The sequence below is a fragment of the Schizophyllum commune genome (genome assembly GCF_000143185.2).
Source record: "Schizophyllum commune H4-8 unplaced genomic scaffold SCHCOscaffold_2, whole genome shotgun sequence".
Classification (NCBI taxonomy): Eukaryota; Fungi; Basidiomycota; class Agaricomycetes; order Agaricales; family Schizophyllaceae; genus Schizophyllum; species Schizophyllum commune.
In genome coordinates, this window is record NW_026089539.1 from 99174 (window position 1) to 121029 (window position 21856).

The window sequence follows — 21856 nt, forward strand, 5'->3', positions numbered from 1 at the left end:
GGCTCTTCCTCTCGACACGTTTTCTCTTCTATCTGCGCGTGATGTTTTATCGGCGTGACTCTCAGAAGGTGCTGGCCTGTGGTCCTGTAGTATGCGATGTATCGTCGTCTATCGAACACTGGCTCCTCCCACATGTATGCTCTACTTCTACGCAATACTCAGTATAGAAAGCCTGATTGTCCAAGTGAATAAATGCTGGCAACGGCCCGGATCACGTTCTGGTTGGTCACTGTGGATCCCCTTGCCGGGGCCCATTTGATCCCGTTCGGACGTTGCCGACTTGATTGTGGCGAGTGACGCGTGCCTGCGTCCTGCGTTCATCTTTGGTGAAGTAGCATCTACGCCTCGTGTGCTTTTCTGCATCTGCCTTGGGCGCACTAAGGTCGCTTTCTTATCGCTTGAACCTACATATCACGAATCCTTTGCGGGCATCCACGTCAGCCTCGGGTACTATGGCACAGTCAACAGCCCGCACGCCTGAATCTCAACCAGTCGTGGGCTCTAGCGCCCGACGAAAGCGAGACGCCGATACGAACGAAGGACTCATAGACGAGGAGGAAGGATCTATACCGCGAAGAACCAAGCGGAGGAGAAAAACGCGTGAAGCGGACGTGTCGGAGGCCGTGTCCTTTGACGAGATGGGAGGAGCGTCAACCAGCGCGGATGGGAATGCAACCTCAATTCCTGCAAAGAAAAGAAAGGCGCCAGACAGTACGAAGAAGGGCAAGGCCTCTGCCAACTCGCAGCCGCAGCGCCGACGTGTCAAGGGTAGTCTCGAACGTCTTACCGACATGCCCTTTGACATACTACTTGAGGTTGGTAATCTCTGATTCTAATCTTCACCCCCCGGCCTACCAGATCTCGCCTTGAACCCACTACACTCCCTCAGATGTATGCGTACTAACCTCAATCCAGATCTTCTCTCACCTCGACCCCGCCTCCTTGCTCAGCATCACGCGGACCACAAAGGTCCTGCGCGCCCTCCTGCTCGACAGATCTACGATCCAAATCTGGCGAGACAGCCTTAGCAGAGTCGAAGGTGAGCGCATGCCCCCCGTTTTGTCACTCTCTGGCCACTCTCGCCAATACATACCTCGCACTCACCCCGCCGCCCAGGCGCCCCCGGTACCCTAATCCCCGAAACCCCAGGATCAGGACCGCCCGGCTCCTCTATTAAGCTCCCCGACGACCTCTCTGAGCCCGCCTTCACCGCGCTCGCCTTCGGCCACCACTGCCAGTTCTGCGCCTCTCCGCATGGGTCGCAAGTCCTCTGGACAGCGCGGTTGCGCTATTGCAAGAAGTGTATTCCGGAGAAGTGAGTCATCCTCCTCGTCTGAGCCTTTTCTCCCGTTCGTTTGCAAGCGAGAAATACCCGCATGCAAAAATATTCAACTACCTTCAGCTTCATCCACGCCCCCGCCTCCGGCGACATGAACAAGTTCGCATTCAAGTACCCCATCCTGCGCAAGCCCATGGAAGCAAGAGAAATGATTCCCAGTATCGAGTGGAAGAGTACTTTTTCATCCTATTTGTCATCGCACCCCGACTAACCTCGTCCTCCAGAAAGCCCCTTCTACTTCCCCAAACCCCACGTCGAGCGCCTGAACGCCGAGTACATGTCACTTACGGGCGACCCCGATGCGCTTGCGAAGTGGAAGAAGGAGAAGAAGGCGGAGTATGGGGAGGCAGAGGAGGTAAGTTGGGCGTTCTTGACCACGCTAGTGTCTCTCGACACCGCTACTGTCTCTCGACATCGCCAGTGTCTCTAGACCCCGCTAGCGTTTCTCGACCCCGCTAGTGACTCTCAGCCCAGACCTCCTAGGCATATGTATCGGTGTCGTATATTCACTCACATCCGTCCAGTTCTCCAACTGCTGCGAGCTCATGGAGGCCATACTCTCTGACCAACGCATCAGGAAGCAGGGGGAGATGCGCAAGGATAGGCAGGCGAGGTCAGCATCTTCTTCCCGCGCCTTTCTTCCTCGGCGTGTGCATTACCACATACGACTTCAGCCGTTCACCGCCCTAACCCTTCCCCTCAGCATCGAGTCCCGCCTCCGCGCCCTCGGCTTAGGCGCCGACTTCGACTACGCGAAGAGTCGCGTTATGCTCGAGGGAATGCCCCATTGGAAGAAGACGCAGCCGGAGATGACGGACAAAGGTGCGTGCTGGCGAGCTCAATGCTTTTTGTCGTCTATCTGCCCGACTTGTTCCACGCATTGGCATCGCTTGCCTGACCATCATCACCGCTTGCCTGACCACCCATCGCTTGCCCGCACCACCCCACCGCGCGGTAGATTTCTGACTTTGGCCTTACAGCCTGGTCCCAAATACAGCCCTCCATCCTTGCATTCTTGCAGCAGGTCAAGACGGACAGACTTGAGCGCGCGCGCTTGGACGAGGAGCTGGAACGGAGGTTGGAGTATCAGGCAAAGTATCCGATCTGGGAGTGAGGGGGGAGGGGGTAAAGTGGGGAGGAGGACGGGGGTGAGATTTAGGGACGGGAGGCGAGGCGAGAGAATGGGATGGGTGGGGGATGAGGCCGAAGAGGTCGTGGGGTGCGACCGGAAGGGTCGTTAGGAGCTGGGCGGGGAAGGATAGGAAGTAAGAAGAGACCAGGATCGCTGGGAGCAGGAGAGACCAGGATTGCTGGGAGAAGGAGAATGGAAAGTCGACCTTCATCACACCCGCCCGTCCACGCAAGACCTCTTCCGCAACGCTCCAGCACACCCTCAACCTCTTTTTCCCTTGGACCCAACGCTCCCGGAACACACTCAAGCTCACCGTCTCCGACTCGAGATGTACGTGGATTCATCATCTCCGGACCCGTGTGGGAGCGCGGCGCCCGACGTCGACGGCGAGCCTCAGGACGCCTTCGTCTTTTTTGTACCTGACAAGCGACACGGTCTGTACATTGTTCATATTGTGCTGTCGGCCCCTTCGCGATGCGGCATGCACTCGCCCATATTGCGACGTCCGCTCTGCGTGCGTTCCCCTTGTCTCGACTCGCACCCACATAGCATGCCAACACGCACTCACGCCGCGTTCCTTACGGCTGGACCCACTATAAGCCCTTTCCTGTTGATCGTCTATACACTCGGCCTAACTCACGTTGTTTACAGCCGACCCCCCGCAGGACCCATGTCGTCCTCAAACAGGTCTCCCTCAAGACCGACCACAGGCCCTTCATTCGCCGGACGCAGTTTGCTCGTCCAGGTACATCCCGGCAGCCGCGTTGGTCGTATATAAGAGCGATTCACCCTCGAGGAAGACGTCCCAGCCCTCTTCAACGAGTATCCATCCGCTACCTCATCCACGCCCTTCGAACATGTTCGCTACCCTCCTCCCCCTCACCCTCCTCGCCACCTCCCTCACCCGCGCCTCCCCCCTCGAGGACCGTAGCGCCTCCCCCCTCGAGGATCGAAGCACCTCCCCCCTCGAGGATCGAAGCGCCTCCCCCCTCCAAAAGCGCGCCGGCATCTGCGACTCGGCGCCCCTCGACGCGCCCGCCGTGGAGATCTCGCAGCACGGGGATTGTGAGTGGGTCCTCGAAATTGTATTTTTTCTCGTCGTGTGGCAGTATTCCTTTCGTGTTGCTTCAGCTTTCCTCTCCGTGGTCCATCCTTCCTCTCCCCTTCTTGTCGCAGCTTTCCCCTCTCCTTTCTGTCGCAGCTTTCCCCTCCCCTTTCTGTCGCAGCTCTCCTCTCCTGACCGCCCGAACGGTCAATTCTTTCGCATGTCGACGGCTCGGTTGTATGCACGATGTCCGACGGATTACTCTTTCGACTGGAGATCCCCCTCCCGACGACTGACTGACATACCCTGCAGCAAGCAAGGTCTGGTGGGTGCGCGACACCAGCGACTACTTCTTCGACTACGTTGATCTGGAGGTGCGTTTAAGTTTTGCTCCTTCCTCTGCCGCGCGCGAGGAATCCTCGACCACGCGCCTGCCCTTCCACCGCATGTACAATGAAAACCTAACGCTGATGCTACTTTGTTCATCTCCAGCCCGAATCCACCAACGCCACCCAGCACATCTACCACACCTGGTACCTCCAGCGCGTCAACACGCAGTACGACTTTGTGCGGTACGATGACCAGTTTGCGTTGGTGGTGAGTGATTTTGCTTGCTTGCCCCTCCATATCCTCCCTCCGCCCCCATATTCACTCCTCCCCTATATTCACTCCTCCCCCACATTCGCTCCTCCCCTATATTCGCTCCTCCCCCACATTCGTTCCTCCCCTATATTCGCTCCTCCCCCATATTCGCTCTTCCCCCATATGTCCTTCCTCTTGACAAAGTGTCCCTCTCCCCCTCCCCCTTTCTTATCGCCCTCTTCCTCTCTCTCCCCTTCCCCCACCCTTTCCATCCCCCTTCCCCCACCCTCCCTCCACTGACCTTGCTCATTCCCACCCCCAAGTCCGCCATCGCCATAAAAACCAAAGCCATCTCCACCAACGGCGCCAACTCGCTCTACGGCCGCCAATACACGACCCTCCCGGACGACACCGAGGGCGAGATCCTCGCGAACAAGGGGTTCGCGTGGACGATGTCATGCGCGACGTGTGCGGACGAGTTGTGCTTGAGCTGTGGTACGGGCTCAAGTGAAGGAAGCAAGCTCGAGTCGTGCACCTTCAAAGAGCCCTTCGCCGGCAACTGCATCACGACGCAGGCGAACGGGACGCTGACGGCGCTGCCGTGCGACGGGTCGGCGGAGCAGCTGTACGATGTGCATGTGGTGGAGGCGTGAAGCTTGAGGGCTTGTATGACAGCGAGAGGAAGGTTGCCTGATGCAGCTGGCTAGCGCTGTATGTGCCGTAGCTAAAAAGATGTACCGTGGCTAAAAAGATGTACCGTGGTCTAAAAAGTTGGGAGACATGCGCAATCGATGTATAGCTGTGAAAGTCTCGCTGAACGGGATAAGTACCATCGCAAAGAAAGACCAGAAGCATGCAAGGGACGGACCCCAACTCCAAAACCTGTCGAATATGCATCGCGGGCGACCGAGACCCTCGCGGAACGTGGATCCAGATGAGGGACCGCCGGCGACTTGCTGCGAAGGGTCAAGCAACTTGCGTCTCCTCGGAGCCTCCCGTACCGCGCGCCCCCCGCTACAGCCCTCCCTTGCACGTCCACCTTTGCGCGCTCGTGGGCATGATTCAAGCACAAGACGCCATCGTCGTGACCTATTGCTTCATCTCGCAGGCTCGCGTGCGGAAATTCCCTCCATCCCTCCCTGGCTTCGCTTGTTATCAGGAAGGTCTCGCCCTCTTTCTCACCTCCTCCCCACCATGCTGCGAGCGCGTCAGAAAAGCGCCAGAGCAAAGAAAAGCGCTAGAGCAAAGAAAAGCGCTAGAGCAGAGAAAGTCGATGGGGGGAGACGGTCAAGACGAAGTCGATGGGGGGAGACGGTCAAGACAAAGATGCACGCTCCCAAAAGCTTCACGAACGGAACGTGAGGAAGGGGGAAATTGTGTGGCGAAGGGCAGGGGAGAGCGAGTCCAAAGTAGACGAAAGAGCTCACTGACGAAAGAGCTCACTGACGAAGGCCGTGGGGGAGCCGAGAAGGGGTAGGGGTTTTAGAGAAAGGAAAAGCTTGAACGAGAGGACGGAAACACGCACCACGGCGGCGAGAATGCTTCATGAAGAAGGGGAGAACACCACACCCGCTCCTCACGTCGCTGAGCGCCTTCCCCCGCTGTCGCCCCAGTCGCGCTCACGGTCCCGGCCCCGGTCGGATTAAACTGAAAAAAATGAGCGAAGGTGAAAGTTATGTGGTGAATAAAATTGCAAGGGGAGGAGGATTGGCCAAATCATCGCGCTTCCGCATGGAATAACGAAAATATGGGAGAATGAAGTGGTGTGAGAATCAGCGGTGCGGTAGGAAAGAGAATAGGAATAGGTGACGCGATCCTGTTTCCCCACCCTCATGCTGCGCTGACAGCCACGGAGGAGAGAGGAGAAGGAGACGGGCAAGACTAGTAGGATACTGAAAGGGGGGCGTGCGGCGAGGGAACGCGGAAAAGGGAGGTCGAGGGCGAATGTAGAAAAGGGGAAGGGAAAGTAAAAGGGAGAGAAAAGGGGAGAGAAGGAGCGCGGACAAAGCACGGGAGAGGGGGGAAATGTAAGCGGCGAAAACAATACGAGGGAAAGGCGGCCGTGGAGAAGCGAGCGGTTCAAGTGTAGCTGCGAAAGCTTGACGCACATACCGACTTATCGTAGCGTTTTTAGCGACCTTCCAGGTAACGAGATACGCATGGCGTTGGTCATTGACGGTCATTCCCGATAAGGCGAAGAGGTATGGGATCTAAGGCTCGCTGGTTGTGGCTTGTTCGCGTTCGAACGGGGTCGGGGACTGGCAGCGGTGGCGCTCGCGAGGAGGTTCATTAGCGTTTGCATTGGAGATAACATCCGAGGGAGATTGCGTGGTACAGTCAACACGAGCATAGGAAGCAGAAGCCCCCGACCGAGTGACCGTCCATCGCAGGTCGCGGCGAGCGCGCCCGCGCCCGTCGATCACCAACGCCACATTGACAAACGCCGACCCACCGGTCCGACTTTCCGATCCAAACATCACTTCTCACCACCTCAACTCCACTCACAGCCACCTCTACTAATCGCACACCCATGATCGGGCCCGAACTGCCCCCGCACCTGCAGCGGCCCAAGAAGGACGAGGAAGAGGAGTCGAGCGATGACGAGGACGCGTTCCTGCCAGAGCTCCCGCCCGATCTCAAGGCGGGCCCGAAGGCTCTCTCTTCTACCCCTGGTCCGTCACCATCCGGGCCGTCGGCGTCTGCATCAAACCCTTCCGCGCCCGCGTCTACCTCCAGGCCCTCCGCATCCACACGCCCACCACCTGCCCCGGCACCCTACGACGATGACGACTCGGACGACGATGTGGGACCGAAGCCGCTCGGCGCGCCTGCCGTGCGGCACGACGAGAATGAAGGTATTCGCCGATTCTTGGAAGTCGAGCAGAGGAGGAGGGAAGAGGCGGAGGTGAGTGTCACACGCGCCTGCTACATTGTCCTACGCGCCCACTTTTCCTCTACCACTACACGCACCGCTGACCGCCTTCCGCACAGAACGCCTCCAAACCCAAGACCCTCCAGCGCGAATCTTGGATGCTCACCCCGCCCTCGGCATCCGAGCTGCTATCCAGTGCGTGTTCATCCATCTTCCCTCCACATTCCCCTTCACCTCTTCACCCCCTTCCCTTTCCCTCACTCCCCTCCCTTTCCCTCACCCCTTCCTCACCCCTCCTCCCTCGCTCGCTCACTCCCTTCCCCTCGCCCTCTACCCTCCTTCCTCTCTTCGCCCTTCTCTTCCCCCACCCTCACAACGTACTAACCCCCCCAGACATCGACCCCACCAAAAAGCGCACCTTCTCCACCTCCACCCTCGCCCCCGCGTCCTCCCGCAAGAAGAACGAGCCGAACCTGTGGACGGAGACGCCGCAGGAACGACTCCAACGACTCAAGGACGAGGTTATGGGTCGCACGAAAGGAGAGACAGAGGGGAGGCGGAAACGCGCTGTGAACCCTACGGGGGACGATGGGAACGACGAGGAGGGTGCGGGGGATAGGGAGAGGGCTAAGCGAAGGAAAGTGGAGGAAGAGCATCAACGCAATGTAGGGGAAGGCGTGGAGGAGTATACGGTGAGTCGCCGTCTTCGACGTGTTCCTTCATCATCTTTCGATGTGTTTCTTCATCATCTTTCAATGTGTTCCTCCATCATCTTCGCTCGTGTATCCCCTTCTTCGCTCTTCCTCCCGCCGCCCACCTTCACCCCCCTTCCCCTCCCGCCGCCCACCTTCACCCCCTTCTCCTCCCGTCGCTCTTCTCCCTCTCCCTCTCTTCGCTCCTCCTTTCCCCCTCCTACCCTTCTCGCTGATGCGTGTTGATGGGCGCGGGCATGGGGTGGTCGATCTATCCTCCCTCACCTCCCTTCCCCACTCCCCCCTCCTCCCCACCCCCTACCTCCCCATACTTTTCCTACACCCCTACCTCCCCATCACCCTCCCCACTCCACCATGCACCCTCCCCACTCCACCATGCACCCTCCCCACTCCACCATGCACCCTCCCCACTCCACCATGCACCCTCCCCACACACAAAATACAATAACCCCCACACACAAAATACAATAACCCCCACACACAAAATACAATAACCCCCACACACCCCCTTTCCCCCTATCTCCCCATTACCCCATCACCCTCCTTTCACCACATTACCCTCCTTTCACCCCATTATCCTCCTTCCCTCCCCTCCCTTACTACCATACTGACCCCCCTCCCCCCCTCCTAGCGCAAAATCCGCGGCCCCTCCCTCACCGAGGCCCACCTCGAGCGCGAGCGGCAGAAGGCGGCGAGCAAGGCGAAGCGGGATGAGTCGGCGAGCAAGGCGAAGCGGGATGAGTCTGGTGAGCCAGGTACACCCCTCTCCCCCTCCCCACCCCACCTCCCAACACACCCCATCTCCCCACCCCACTAACCCCCCCCCCCAGACCCCGACCCCATCTGGGACCGCGACCGCGACCTCGGCGTCGGCGGGCGCATCTTCAGCGACGGCGAGCGCAAAAAAGCACTTCACGACGCGCGGAGCGGGCTGGGCGAGCGGTTTGGCGCGGGGGGTGGGGGAAGGTTTATGTGAGGGGGGTGGGGGAAGGTTTATGTGAGGGGGGGAGGGGGGCGGTTTATGTGAGGTTATGGCTGTTTTTCTTATTGGGATACAAAGGGGGGCAGAGAGGGGAGGACTCAGAGGGTGGGAATGAGGTGGGAGGGCTATGTGAGGTTATGGCTGTTTTTTTATTGGGATACAAAGGAGGGCAGAGAGGGGAGGGTGAAGGGAGATGGCGGACGGGACTCGGAGGGAGGGAATGAGGTGCGGGTGGTGGGGAAGGGGCATGGAGGGAATGAGGTGGGGGTGGTGGGGAAGGGGGATGGTGAGGAAGGGGGATGGTGGGTTTGTACGCTTCGTGCTCCATCTCAATGATATCACTCCGACCTCGCGAATTCTCACTCCGACCTCGCGAATTCTCACTCCGACCTCGCGAATTCTCACTCCGACCTCGCGAATTCTCACTCCGACCTCGCGAAATTCTCGCTTGTTTGTGGAGCTTGCTATCGGCTGTCGGTATAGATGCGCCCTCTCGCTGTCGGTATAGGTGCGCGCTACCGGCTATCGGTATAGGTGCGCGCTGGCGGTATAGGTGCGCCTCCTCCTTCCCCGCACCTTCCCTCCATCCTTCCCCCCTTGCCCTCCATCCTTCCCCCCTTGCCCTCCTCTTCGCGTGCCCTCTCCTCCTCTCCCCTCCCATTCTCCCTCCGCTCCCCTCCCATTCTCCCTCCTCTCCTTCCCCTTCCCCCCGCCCTCGCCCCTTCCCCTCGCCCTCGCCCCTTCCCCTCGCCCTCGCCCCTTCCCATTCTCCCTCCTCTCCTTCCCCTTCCCCCCTTCCCCTCGCCCTCACCCCCCCTCGCCCTCGCCCTCCCCCCCTCGCCCTCGCACCCCCCCCCCCTCGCGCACGCACGACCGAAGGGAAACGTGTGGTGGAGAGGGGAACGTGTGGTGAAGAGGGGAACGTGTGGTGGGGAGGGGAACGTGTGGTGGAGAGGCGAAGGGGTGGCACGACCGAGGGATCGGCGAGGGGGTGGCGCGAGGAAACTGGCGGGGTGGCGCGAGGAAACCGGCAAGCTGCCAGCGTCAACGGGCAAGGTGCCAGCGTCAACGGGCAGGAGGCGAGAAGGGAGAATGGGGCGGACGGAAGGGAGAATGGGGCGGACGGAAGGGAGAATGTTGCGAACGGAAGGGAGAATGTGGCGAACGGAAGGGGGAATGTTGCGAACGGGAGAGAGAATGTGGCGAACGGAAGGGAGAATGTGGCGAACGGAAGCCGCGCGCCCGGCGCCGCGCGGAGTCGTCTCGAGTTACGCGCAGGTTGTCTCGAGTTATGCGCAGGTCGTCTCGAGTTACGCGCAGGTCGTCTCGAGTTACGCGGGGAGTCGTCTCGAGTTACGCGAAGTCGTCTCGAGTTACGCACAGGTCGTCTCGATTTACGCGCAGGTCGTCTCGAGTTACGCACAGGTCGTCTCGAGTTACGCGCAGGTCGTCTCGAGTTACGCGCAGGTCGTCTCCTTCTCCCTTGGCGCCCTTCGAAGTTCGGAGATGCCAGCAAAAGAACACATTCGTTGGTGGGTCATGCAGCAGATACATTCACTACATTCACTACATTTACTACATTCACTGCATTCACTACATTCACTACATTCACTACCGACTGTAAAGTCTACGCCTCCCCGCTCGACATCCTACCGTGATCGTCCAGACCGTAGTGATGATCGTTCTTACCGTAGTAATGATCGTTCAGACCGTAGTGATGATCGTCCAGACCGTAGTGATAATCCAGAACCCCTGCGAAGCTACTCACCACTCCTGCGAAGCTACTCACCACTCCCTAGACTCATCCTCAAGGCGGATATCCACCCGTCCTCAAGGCGGATATCCACCCGCCCGGCGGGGCTATCCCGCTCCACAACATACACCTCCCACATTCTCCGAATCAACGAGAGAACATTTCGGATGACCAGAATACTATCTGATAACCACAACTCGCAAAAGGCCGGAAAACGCGCTGGTCCATCTGCCGCTGAGGTCAGATCCAGTAGTAGGTCCACCGAGAGCTTAGGTCCACCGAGAGCTTAGGTCCACCGAGAGCTGTGGCGAGAGCACTAGCTCTCTACGCACCGGTGGTATCGCCAAACAGAGCGGCAGCGATCTCTCTTTGAGAAAGCACACCCCGAATTGTGCTCGTCAACGACTGGTCGGATCGGTTTTACACAACGAAAGGTGTTCACGCGCAGCACGCGTAGCATCGTATGAGGCACCAAGATGTCAGCACACGCCCTCTGGTGGAGACGAAAACATGAGAGGGAGCAAGAAGAGAGCGCGTGCCACGTACCAGGTCGCTCGCTGACCAGAGGTATCCAGGGCTGCGTTCGGCGTGGGATTCGAGGACTTCCAGTCGCGGGAAGCTGGCCGCTATGTACTCGAAGAGGCGTGTGTCCATCGGACCGCAAAACGAAAAGTGCAATGCGCGCAGGTCGGGGCAACGGTACCGCCGAGAGGATATCCAGCAGAGCGGACGGTGTCATTGCTGGACCGTAGTGATAATTTGGGTTGTCCAAATCACCATCCTGCCTCAGATCCTCTCTCTCCGGGGCGAGTTTCTCTCAATAATTGCAGAGGACCCTTGAGTTCCCGCGAACGCAAGCGATGCTCCTTACGCCACGGGAAATCATGACACCTCACATTCGATGGTCAAGACTCATACGCACCGTACATTGGTCCCCGAACACCCTCGCCGCGTACTCCAAGCAGTCATACTCGGGCGGCACGGGCGGAAGGTCTGGCACGTTCGCCAGACACGCTTGCCACACCGAAGTCGCACGCCTGGTCGCCAGCGCGTCGCGAAATGCACTCGATGTGCGCTTCAGATTGAAGAGGTCGGAAGGGTGGAGGTGCGAGAAAATCTGAGTGGCTGATTCAGCACGTACGAGATTATCTGGAACCTGAAGGACATGGGAAGGGCATACGTACCTCATATACCATGTCCATCGGCAACGCAGAAAACGTCGGGGCAATCTCGTTGACGTCTGAACGCATAGTTGCAGCCTAAAACTATGGTGTTCTTGTATCAAGAGAAACAGCACTTTAGAGAAGTTGGCATACAGAACCTTGAGAGTAGCAATTACCTGAGAACTCCGAGAGGGCAAGCTGTGCGCTGCGGACGCCTGACGTCCCGCATTCTGCGGGTATTGCCGAAAGAAGTTGCACGATCACGTGCACAAGTTCAACTTCCGAGTTTGATCCCTAACGACCGCGGTCAGGCAGTACTTCAGCCGTCAGCACTCCTTGGGTCGATATAGGAGCAGCGAAGAAACCTTCTGCATAGTACTAAATATTATCTGCGTGCGTCATTCGCAGTCATTGCACAAATACATCTCATTCGAGCCTACATACATACACGTGCAAGAGCCCGGGGTTCAGACTGTAACGAAAGGTGAAGGTCCATACAGCAATATCAGCTGGAGGGTCGGGTAAATAGACGCTCTCCACCAGAGCATCGTTCCCATACATCTAGATGCTCAACGCTCCGTCGGGCTCGGTGTCATGGACTCTGTATACTTCGCATCAACGCCTTTACACACGTAGGGACATCAGAATGCTTACGGAATGAGCGGCCTTGAGCTCACACAAAGGTCTGGCCGCCCATCGCGACCACGTTCCACGTCAAATATTTGCCAAATCCTACATAGATAGTCCATATCGCCGTACGCCTGAGGTAGCCATACATCCTGCAGTCGAGGCCAACGGGAATAGCTAGGTTTGGCATCGCCGCTGCCTTCTTCGCCAAATAGGGCGGCGACGACTTCGGCGCGGAGGATGCCAAATCGTGCTTTCTGCTCAAGGGTTTCGTGGAAGTACATGCGCTCTTGACATTGCATCCACTGCTCTTGCGATAGCACCCGCCGAAAAGTATTCAGTCTCAGCGACCGCAATCGTGAAAGCGGGGACAGAGCTCGGGCGCACGCAGTCTGATGAAGCGGGTCCAGGTCAGCTTATCGCGAAGGGGAACATATGAAAGGCATACCAATTGAGGCGTTTGCCAGATGCATCCCGGGCCGGTTTCTGCATGCAGCTCCAAAATCTCAAGAAGGGGAAAAGTCTCCGCAATGAAGTTGAAGAGACGAGTACCCTCCTGGCCCCGGAATGAGAGTCGCAGGTCGTGTAGACAGGGCAGCTCCGTTAAGGTCAAGATGCGCTCGATATCCAGGGGTCTGAGAACCGCGATGTATGGATTCGCGATGTTGACCTCGTGCAGCTCGTACTCCTTGAGCATGTTGGTCCCATGTGTACCGTGCGGATGCGTAAGTAGAGAGAGCGAACGCAACGTTTGGGGCAGTCGCGTGTACACACCATCCAATACAGAAGGGTTATAGAGCTCGAACACCTCCAATGCGCCGCCGAAGGTTTTTAGATGCGAAACATCGCTAGGAGGCCATACCGTCCGCCGCGGTTCAGGAAGGAAGATGTACCGCCAGCGAATGCGCAGGATGCGGAGGTTGGGCGTCGCATTGATCAGAGTTCCCAGGTGTACATGCTCGTATATGGATGCCGGCGTCTTCAACCGAGCGTCATCGAGCGGTGTCTCGGAATCGTTGGATATCCAAAACCCAGTGATGACGAGAACTCGGAGCGACGACCATGTATATGCCACAGCGCACGGCAGGGCTAGCGATTCCGCGCTGATTTCGAGCTGCTCAACCTGCGAGATGTCGAGCTCATGCAGCAATGTCGCGAAAGGGTAGCGTGTAGCGCGCGCCTTCTCGATCCAATCCACGTCCGTGGCTATTTCGTGTACAAGATCGAGGCGTGAGCAATAGCGCACGACACGGGGCCGTGACACTAGCTGAGGAAATCGAGGAAGCGGCTGCAGTGGGTAGTTCATTGAGACCGCTATGTTCTTGGGAAATGTCCTGAAGTACAGGTACGCGAGATCGAGTGTGTGGATGCGCGGAGTGCTGCGCAAGATGAGCGCAAGGCTCGAGGTGATCCTCGTTGCGCGAACGTGCAGGGACTCTATGCGACTCAAATCGTGCGTCACTAGAAAGTTCTGCATGTCGGCTTCGTCAGTTTGCACGTATAGATGGCTGGTCCATGTGAGCGACAACTCGAATACGCATTTTCGCATACACGTACCGTATATCGCCCCAGGCCGATTCAGGAGGCGCATTTATGGCTTGTCTGAGGTTCCATGGCCAGGGACAGGTAGCGAAGAGAGAAGGTCGCAATAAGTGGCGCAGTCGTGAGCATGTTGTGGAGAGGGACAACGCGTCCTTGTGCAATAAGAATTCCGTGAGATAGTATAGTATGTCCTCGTCCACAGCCAGAAGGAGCATCCTGGCGAGAGTTGCCGTCGAAGTATAACCACGAATTTAGGGCTTATCGAAGGATCGTGATGAGAGGGAGGAGCAAGCGCCTTACATCACCCACGGAGACGTTGGATGGATCGGACAATGCCGAGGTACTCACCGTCACGGGGAACGCTAGTGACGGTTCGCCACCCTGTCAGATAACTCAGAAGGGCCGTTGCACGGCAGGGCCCGCTACCATTCAGACTACAGTTAATGATCTGCAGTACATTGTCCCTAGTTTGATGTTGACAGCCTCTGCATTGCAAGCCAAAGCGAGCGAGCAGTGATAGACGCGTGTTCCTCAGGTGAATGTCGTTTGAGGTAGCGAGCGATATTACTACACCTGTTTGTCATCACGTCAGAATAACCCTCATCAAGAAAACGCACGGATACGTGAGGCCGTCCATAAAGGGATTTACAATGAGTTCAAGGCAGCGAAACCGCGGCGAGCCGTCCTTACGATCCCACACTGTAACTCGGGCATGCCATCGCGCACCATTGCTGTGCTAATAGAGAGCTTCGCATGTCTGTTCTCAACGCGCCGCTTCAGTTCCGGTCTCACACTCGCTGGTCTTCATCATGGTCTTCCGGCGTCGTTCAGCAGCGAGAAGCACGGCCTCCAAAGGGCTCCCGTGTCGACGCGAGGCCGAAGCGCATCTCCTAATTTTCCGGTGTGCGCTGTTCAGTGCACTAGTAGACCTTCGACCTGAAAGACTAATAAGCGTTTGCATTGCGGGCGCTCAGGCCTCGGGCATTGTCGGTGCCCATTGACGGTTGATGTCCTTGAGATGACGTGTACTCCGCTTGATCACTAGACAGATACCAGCAGATGTCGATGACTCTGAGCATTCCTTTGCGCGGCTCTGAAGATGGGAGATGGCGTGAAAAGCCAATAGAAAGTCATCGAGAACCGAGGTGAGTGCAGGAGGGAAGCCGCGTACGGCGAATATCGAGCGGTCGAGACCTTCGAGGCCCAAGCATGTGCATTGCACGTGACAGTCCTCAGAATCCGTCAGTCTCCGCTAAGAGCGGTTTTGCGTTCCGTCCCCATAACCCACTACCATAAATGGTAGCGGGAATTCGTGGCTGCCGGTAGCCTTTGGTATACACAATCGCATCGCATCTTCATAATCTCTTCGCGAGCCCAATCATGATAATAGAAATACTTAGGACACATGAAAGCAGACAGAAAAGAGATGGAAACAGGGAGCGATGCTGCTGCTGCAGGGGATGCGTATGTGCAGGCCGAGGACGACCGATGAGTTGTTGTGTTGAGTGCGTACGTAGGGTCTGGTATGAGTGGTGCAGTCCGCATGCGGGATACTAGATACAGGCGCTATGAACCAGCGATGGTATGACTCCGGTACACCGTCCGACCGCGCCCCACACGTCGCACGAAACCAAACGGGGCGCCCCGCGCCCGACAGTATAGTATAGAAACGAGCGTGCAGAGCGGTGCGAATATGCTGCTGATAATTATGCTTGAAAACGAATGAGCGGGTATCCTTCACGAAGAAAGAGGGAACAGGTGAGAGTCCGTGCGGGTACTTGTGGGGAACGTTGGCGAGGGAAGAGTGGATACCGATGCATATATAACTGGCGGACCTGGCGCCTGAGTCTGTAATTCTGCCCGAGGGGCTGAATACAGGCGGCGTATGGGAATAAACAGAGATATAGTGGACGTATAGATAGGTTTTGGCCGGTGCGTCAAGATGCATCGAATCAGACAAAGAACTGCGTGCTGGAATGCATGTCAGTCAAGGTCGCTCGTCGTCAATAAAGACTATACGTACTGGATACGGCTGGCCGCGTGGACCTCCATCTCCTCCATTTTGTACGAGTTCAGCTCCTCCTTGATGGACTGCGCCAGCGCGGGGGTCAACCGACTCCAGGTCGCAGGCTCGCTTCGCCGGTCGTACACGAACTTCGGAAACGTCTCCCACAATGACAACGCGTTCGAGAACGCGGGCGACTTGGCTGGCGTAGTCGCCGAACGATGCGTCAATGACGGCGCCTTCGCGATCGTTGACAGCGCCGGTGCGGACGAGTTCGGGTGGATGAAGATCGCCGACGTCCGGTCACCGCCACCACCGGTAGGCGACGGTGAGACGATGTGGTCGGTCTGCTCCTTATGCGTCGCCTCGCCAACAGCGATAGTCGAGTCGAAGGAGAGGGGAGGCAACGTTGGCGCGGCCGCGTTCGTTGGCGTGGAGTGGTGCGAAGAGTGCGAACCGTGTCGATGAAGCCCGTCGATATGGTCAGGGTCTGGCGACGGCATACGGGCCAGCGGGCCCGGCTCAACCTGCGCCGGATGGGCATTGTACGAGTTGGACCGTGTCCGCATCGCAGGCGTCGAACCGTCCGCCAAGTAGCTGTGCTGGTTGTAGGTGCCGGCATCTGTGACACAGGTTAGCCGGGATTGAGTCGCGCTTAGCGTAGGCCACGTACTCTTCAGGATACCCTTCTTCGGCTTCTTCTCGCGCTCTGGGTCGCGGGGCTGGTGAATCTGCGGCTCGAATTGTACGAACTGAAATACGCCGCCGTCGCTATCCAAGCTGAGACGCTGGATCGCCGTCATGCCGTTGATGTTCACCGGCTGCGTGATCGTCACGTCCTCCTCGAAGTCGTCGCCGGTGTCCTCATCCCGACCGTCCCAATCCTCATCGTCATTCCAACCCTCGTGCGTCGTGCCATACGTGGTCCCGTAGTGCGCGTCGTCGCTCCGATCATCGTCGTCCTCATCTTCTTCTACAATCACGCGCGTGCCATCCTCGTTGACACGCACGATGCCTCCACCCTTCACTGGCGAAGCGGAGCCCTGCCGTGTATGCGTGTTGCGATCCCACGTCGCAACCCCAGCCGCGCTTCCTCCTGCTGCCGATGCTGCCGCCGCCTCAGCTTCCGCCTTCGCCTTCGCTGCTGCCTCGGCGTTGGTCTTCAACGTGTGTTGTCGTGCCAGCTTCGCCGCCGGGCTCAGCCCAGCCATCTCCGGAGCATTCCAATCCGAACCCAACCTATCCATCTCGGCAGTGACGTGCGACACGCTAGCCTCGCTCGTCTCGCCCTTCCCCTTTTTCTTCTTCGACTTCTTTCCGTCGCCCTCTTTGTCCTTCTCCTTGTCCTTGAAGAGCGACGTGATGCCGGCGAGCGAGTTACGTCGTGCGAGCTTGCCCATTGAGCCGAGCTTGCGGATCATGACACTCGCGCTGCTGACAGTGGAGGACAGCGAGATGTTGTCCGTACTGGCGTTGAAGCGGCGGTTGAAGAGCGAGCGACTCTTCTTCGTCTGCACCGTCGCGGTCGACGCGCCATCGTCCTGACCATGGTCCGGCCCCATAGGCGCCTTCCCTGCAGACGTAGCCTCCTTCTTGCCGTTGGTGGCAGCATACGTAGAAGCCTTGATCGACGCGTCGTCGTCCTCGTTCTCCTCCTGCAGGGTCTGCGAAGCGTTGAGCGATAAGGCACGTCGTAATCGTCCCTTGAGACCGCTGCGGTGCACATCCTTGCCCCCTGGAGTCATGTCCGACGGCGCGGAAGACATGAATTGAGCGAGATCGCTGTCATCGCGGGACATGCGCTTCTCCGAGGTGGAGGTGACACCCTGTGAGAGCGGCGACGGGCGCGCGACGCGCGCCTGGGAAGTCGATGTCGCGGTGGAAGGCGTAGATGTCGCCGACGTGCCTGAGGACACTGAGGGCGATCGACCCTGCCTCAGGCTAGCCGTGGCAGTCGAAGATGATGATCCCGAGCCAGTACGGTGATGTGGCGTGCGCGATGGCTGCCCTTGCGGGGACGGTGAATTGCTCGGCGACATCCTCCGGCCGCCAGGTCCGACAGGCGACGGGACGTTCTGGCCGCTGTGGTTGCTGTTCGTCCGTTGGCGCTGGCCGCCGCTGCCGTTGGAGTTCAGCGAGGACGACGAGCCGGAAGCCTCGGGACGAGCGTAGGGCGCTTGAGCTGGCGGCGGGCGCCACTCGTTATTGTCCGAAGAGGAATGTGACGCTTGGCGATTCGGCCTGCGATAGGGATGGAAGCCGGCAAACTGCGGTCCTGCTGGGACGTCTGTCGAGCTCCCGGTGCGCGGGTTGGGGGGCGGGGTGCCAGATGGGAAGGGGTTGAACGTATTTTGGGAGAAAAAGTCGCCGGGGGCGCCCTGGGGTGAACCGCGCTGGCCTGGGTGCTGCATTTGAGGCGGCATCGTGTAACCTTGCTGCACCATCATCTGGTGGTAGGCCCACTGCGCGATCTGGGCGTTGGCGGGGTCGAGGTAGGCCTGCGGAGGGTAGGGCTGCTGCTGTTGTTGAGGCTGCTGCGGCTGCTGCTGATTTTGATAGAAGGACGGATAAAAGGGTTGGGCAGCGATGGAGGGCGTCCAGGAGCCTTGGGGTTGTTGTTGGAAGACGAAGGGTGGTCCTGCAGGCGGCTGCTGGGCTTGGGATTGCTGGCGCTGAGGGTGGGGCGGCTGGAAGGTCGGCTGGGACGGATCGGCGGACTGAGACCGCTGCTTGGGCGCGTCCATGGTGTTATCTCTGGGCGAATTCCAGTCTACAGGCGCAAGAACAGCCATAAGGCGCACGGATAGCTTGTCGTCGACGTCCGGCGCGCGCGCGACGCTGTCGAATTAATCGGCTCGTGGGCGTTCCGGACAACGAGACTGTGCCAAACATGAGTAAAGCGGGTGGAAAGAGGGCGCGCGTCGACCACGCACTGCTACAGAGGCTGCGCGCCGATAACGAACGAACGGAGAGCAGGTAGAGAACAGAACAGGCGGCCGCTGTGGTCGGCGTCGAGAAACCCGCCCGAGGATGGTAACCAGCCCGATTTCAAATTCTCGCCGCTTAGTCAGCCCAATCCGCGCTTGTCCCCCCAACTGCCCGCTTTTCGCCTCGTTTTCGTTCTTCTTCTGCCGCGGCTGCCGTAAATCCGCGGCTTCAAGGTGGACAATAGCAGACTGGCGGTCGTGGACTTGGTCGATTGTATGCTTGAACTGCGGGCTCTACAGCGGTACGGGCGCAGACGCACGACAGTCGCGCCCGCCCAGTCACAGCTATCGCGCCAGGTCCCTCCATCACGGTATCGCCCGCGCCATATCACTGTTCAGGTATAGACTAGTCCCAACTCTAGTTCGCCTCGTTCCGGCGGATGCGCAGCTCCATTTTCCGCACGAATTCCCTTGATCATTTCCCGAGCCCGGATGGCTACTACTCTGCCCTCCTCCCCGCCTGCAGGCTTGGAGCTCATCGCGTACGGCGTGCCCGCAGCCTCCCGCGAACAGAGAACCACAGATTCTCCCTCCCATCAGAGATGGTGCGTCTCTTCCCCATATCCGCCATCACGCTCATATGTACGTCTCCCCTGTGATTTCTGTCGCGATTCCCATCCCATGCGCTGCGTGGATCCACGTCAGCCCTGCTAGCCGCGTCGCTCAATCAGTGCGACCGCCAGGACTGCGAATACGCGACGTCAAGGCCGTGTACAAAGTTACCGCCAGATGACCGACCGCCGACGGAACCGATGGCCACGATTACTCGAGAACCAGCGCAGTGCGATACATACGCTCGACAATCTTCCATGCCTCTCGAAATCTGTCGACGTGTATTGATCCGAAGGCGCAAGAACAACATCGCACGCGTGCCACTGCTATCGCCATACAACAAGGCTATCTTCGCGAAGACATTGCGCCTTCAGCAGACTGCTCACATGTTCGTCGATGTCGCGACGATCATTCCGCGTTCTGCAGCGCCCACAGCGACAGCATCTTCAACGCGTCCCGCGTCCTTCTCTCCTGCAGTCTCCTGCTCAGGCACCACCATGTCGTCCAGCTTCAGGCCTCTGCAGGCCCGGAGTCGGACACAGGCACCCGCCGCGCAGCTCGGCACCCCCGGTACAAAGGGCTCGCGTCTCTGCCTCCTCACCTCGGCGAAGGCTGTCTATGTGCTGATCCTCACCAGCTGACACGGTGCGGCCCGCGCCTCAGTCGAGCCGTATCCTCGCTCGCCTCAGCCGAGCCGTATCCTCATTCTAGACCAGTGCAACGCCCCTCTCAATTCAATCGCACCTACTTTCGCCGGCAGACTATGCCCTCCATCGCAAGGCGCGCAGTAGGGGGTGTCCAACTCTGGGGAACTGACGTTAATCATTGCCAGCTATCTTCCTCATCGTATCTATAGCAAAGATATACAGTGTGTTCAATGCAGCTGCTTTTACGTATCTTGTTCCCCTTAGCGTCTTCACATCCAAGCTCTCCAAACCCAACGGCTTCACGATTGCTTCAACCTACGCTACGTCACTATCTTACCCCGTACTTCCCAATGAGGAAGGCCTTGTTCCCATTTCGAATTCGTCTCGTCCTCCTCCCCATCCCCACATACCCCATCATACCCGTTCCGAGACGGAAACCTCCACCGCGGGCGCGCTAGCAACTCCTAGCGCTCACACATCCTTCTAGCAGCGCTCAAGTACCTATCGCGCTCATATACCGGTCACGCTTATACACACAGGGCTTCGCGCTGATACACCCTCCTTCGTCGCGCTTATAGACCAGGTCACGCTCTCGATGCGTCCAACAATACTCTCGCGCAGCGCTCACAACGGCCTCGGCCACCTGCACGTCGCGTCATGCGCTGAAGTCGCGAGTCATGATTCCCCCGAGCATGACGGACGCGATGGCTGCTTGTGAAGGTCAATGCATATAAAAGCCAGCGCGTCGAGTAGCTGAGCTATTGTCCATCTCTCTTACCTCGTACTCTGTTTCCGCCACCTTGTCGCCTCCTTACACATGACCACTCCGTCCGACCCCATCACGTTCTACGGCTTCACCGCCGTTCCCCGCGACCCGGAAGTCCTCTTCAAGGACCATCCCACAGCTAGCGGCGCGAACCCTAAGCAGGAGCTCTTCACCGCCGCCGACTTTCCTGCGCCAGAATCCCCCGTTGTAGACGCAGTGGAAGCGTTCGTCAAGGTTTGTTTGTGCACCTCTCATCCTTCATTTCCTAATTGCTTCTCGGTCACAGAAAGAACTCGATCAGAACACCTACAACCACAGCCGGCGCGTCTACATTTACGGTACGCCGCCATCCTCTCACTCTCACACATCCTCCAAGCACTCACCAACTCCACCCCTGCTCTAGGCTCCGCCCTCGTCCGCACCCACTTCCCCTCCTGGTCCTACGACCCCGCCACCTACTACATCACCTGCCTCCTCCACGACATCGGCACCGCCGAGCGCTTCCTCTCCACCACCAAGCTCTCCTTCGAGTTCGCCGGCGCCATCGTCGCGCGCGACCACCTCCTCGCGCACGGCGCGCCCGCGGACCAGGCGGATAGCGTTGCGGACGCGATTATACGACATCAGGATATCTTCGTGAAGGGGTCGGTGGTCTTACTTTCGTCGAGCGATGAGTAAACTGACTTATACTTCTAAGCGGGAACATCACCACCATCGGCCAGGTCCTCCAGCTCGCCACCATCCTCGACAACGTCGGCCTGTAAGTCGAAGTCCCCACCACTGTTACCCCTGTCCTAAGTCGAACTCATCTGCTCCTCAGCCGCGCCAACCTCATCCACCCACAGCTCATCGAGAGCACCACCACCGCCTTCCCGCGCAACGGCTGGTCAGAGCACTTCGCCCACACCATCGAGACCGAGCTCGCCCTCAAGCCCTGGTGCCACACCTCCACCTTCGAGGTTCCCGGCTGGAAGCAAGGCGTCCCAAGCAACTTCGCCCGCGACGTACGCAGCAACGAAGCCATGAAGCCGTACGACGCATGATACTATGATAGTCATAATGGTATCCATTGTAGCGACAGTCGGGTATAGTGACAATGTACAATCAAGCTGTCCAGACACTTGGCGAGCCAGCCTCCCTCTTGCTCCC

At 58.4% G+C, this 21856-nt stretch overlaps 7 protein-coding genes across 7 annotated transcripts; 5 read left to right on the forward strand and 2 right to left on the reverse strand.

The window, feature by feature from the left end:
- Positions 1-311: 311 nt before the first annotated feature.
- SCHCODRAFT_01140310 (uncharacterized protein) lies at positions 312-4751 on the forward strand (the record flags this gene model as incomplete). Its single annotated transcript, XM_003038988.2, has 11 exons — positions 312-815; positions 916-1039; positions 1117-1315; positions 1403-1512; positions 1564-1694; positions 1864-1952; positions 2043-2161; positions 3123-3536; positions 3829-3890; positions 4009-4113; positions 4422-4751. The coding sequence occupies exons 1-11, from the start codon at positions 453-455 to the stop codon at positions 4749-4751; spliced, it is 2046 nt and encodes a 681-aa protein (XP_003039034.1). The 5' UTR covers positions 312-452.
- A 1837-nt stretch (positions 4752-6588) lies between these two features.
- SCHCODRAFT_02609025 (uncharacterized protein) lies at positions 6589-8685 on the forward strand. The gene is made up of 5 exons (XM_050344353.1): positions 6589-7003; positions 7090-7165; positions 7364-7662; positions 8315-8429; positions 8514-8685. Exons 1-5 carry the CDS (start codon positions 6629-6631, stop codon positions 8657-8659), a joined length of 1011 nt encoding a protein of 336 aa, XP_050201943.1. The 5' UTR covers positions 6589-6628; the 3' UTR covers positions 8660-8685.
- A 127-nt stretch (positions 8686-8812) lies between these two features.
- Positions 8813-10529, forward strand: SCHCODRAFT_02139101 (uncharacterized protein). Its single transcript, XM_050341911.1, has one exon. It carries the CDS (start codon positions 8965-8967, stop codon positions 10321-10323), a length of 1359 nt encoding a protein of 452 aa, XP_050201944.1. The 5' UTR covers positions 8813-8964; the 3' UTR covers positions 10324-10529.
- On the reverse strand, positions 10293-13791 carry SCHCODRAFT_01186429 (uncharacterized protein; the record flags this gene model as incomplete). The annotated part of the gene is made up of 11 exons (XM_003037654.2): positions 13766-13791; positions 12657-13716; positions 12259-12600; positions 11758-11875; positions 11603-11658; positions 11560-11574; positions 11341-11535; positions 10965-11051; positions 10751-10823; positions 10455-10652; positions 10293-10417 (listed from the first exon to the last, which is right to left on the reverse strand). The coding sequence occupies exons 2-11, from the start codon at positions 13683-13685 to the stop codon at positions 10293-10295; spliced, it is 2238 nt and encodes a 745-aa protein (XP_003037700.1). The 5' UTR covers positions 13686-13716; positions 13766-13791.
- Positions 13792-15702: 1911 nt separating this feature from the next.
- SCHCODRAFT_02662337 (uncharacterized protein) lies at positions 15703-18547 on the reverse strand (the record flags this gene model as incomplete). The annotated part of the gene is made up of 3 exons (XM_050346507.1): positions 15703-15721; positions 15774-16377; positions 16429-18547. The coding sequence occupies 3 exons, from the start codon at positions 18545-18547 to the stop codon at positions 15703-15705; spliced, it is 2742 nt and encodes a 913-aa protein (XP_050201945.1).
- A 729-nt stretch (positions 18548-19276) lies between these two features.
- On the forward strand, positions 19277-20053 carry SCHCODRAFT_02139232 (uncharacterized protein). Its single transcript, XM_003038985.3, has 2 exons — positions 19277-19287; positions 19388-20053. The coding sequence occupies exon 2, from the start codon at positions 19495-19497 to the stop codon at positions 19933-19935; it is 441 nt and encodes a 146-aa protein (XP_003039031.1). The 5' UTR covers positions 19277-19287; positions 19388-19494; the 3' UTR covers positions 19936-20053.
- A 498-nt stretch (positions 20054-20551) lies between these two features.
- Positions 20552-21806, forward strand: SCHCODRAFT_02139200 (cyanamide hydratase). The gene is made up of 5 exons (XM_003038984.2): positions 20552-20941; positions 20994-21045; positions 21111-21351; positions 21405-21467; positions 21528-21806. Exons 1-5 carry the CDS (start codon positions 20759-20761, stop codon positions 21748-21750), a joined length of 762 nt encoding a protein of 253 aa, XP_003039030.1. The 5' UTR covers positions 20552-20758; the 3' UTR covers positions 21751-21806.
- The last annotated feature ends 50 nt before the right edge of the window (positions 21807-21856 follow it).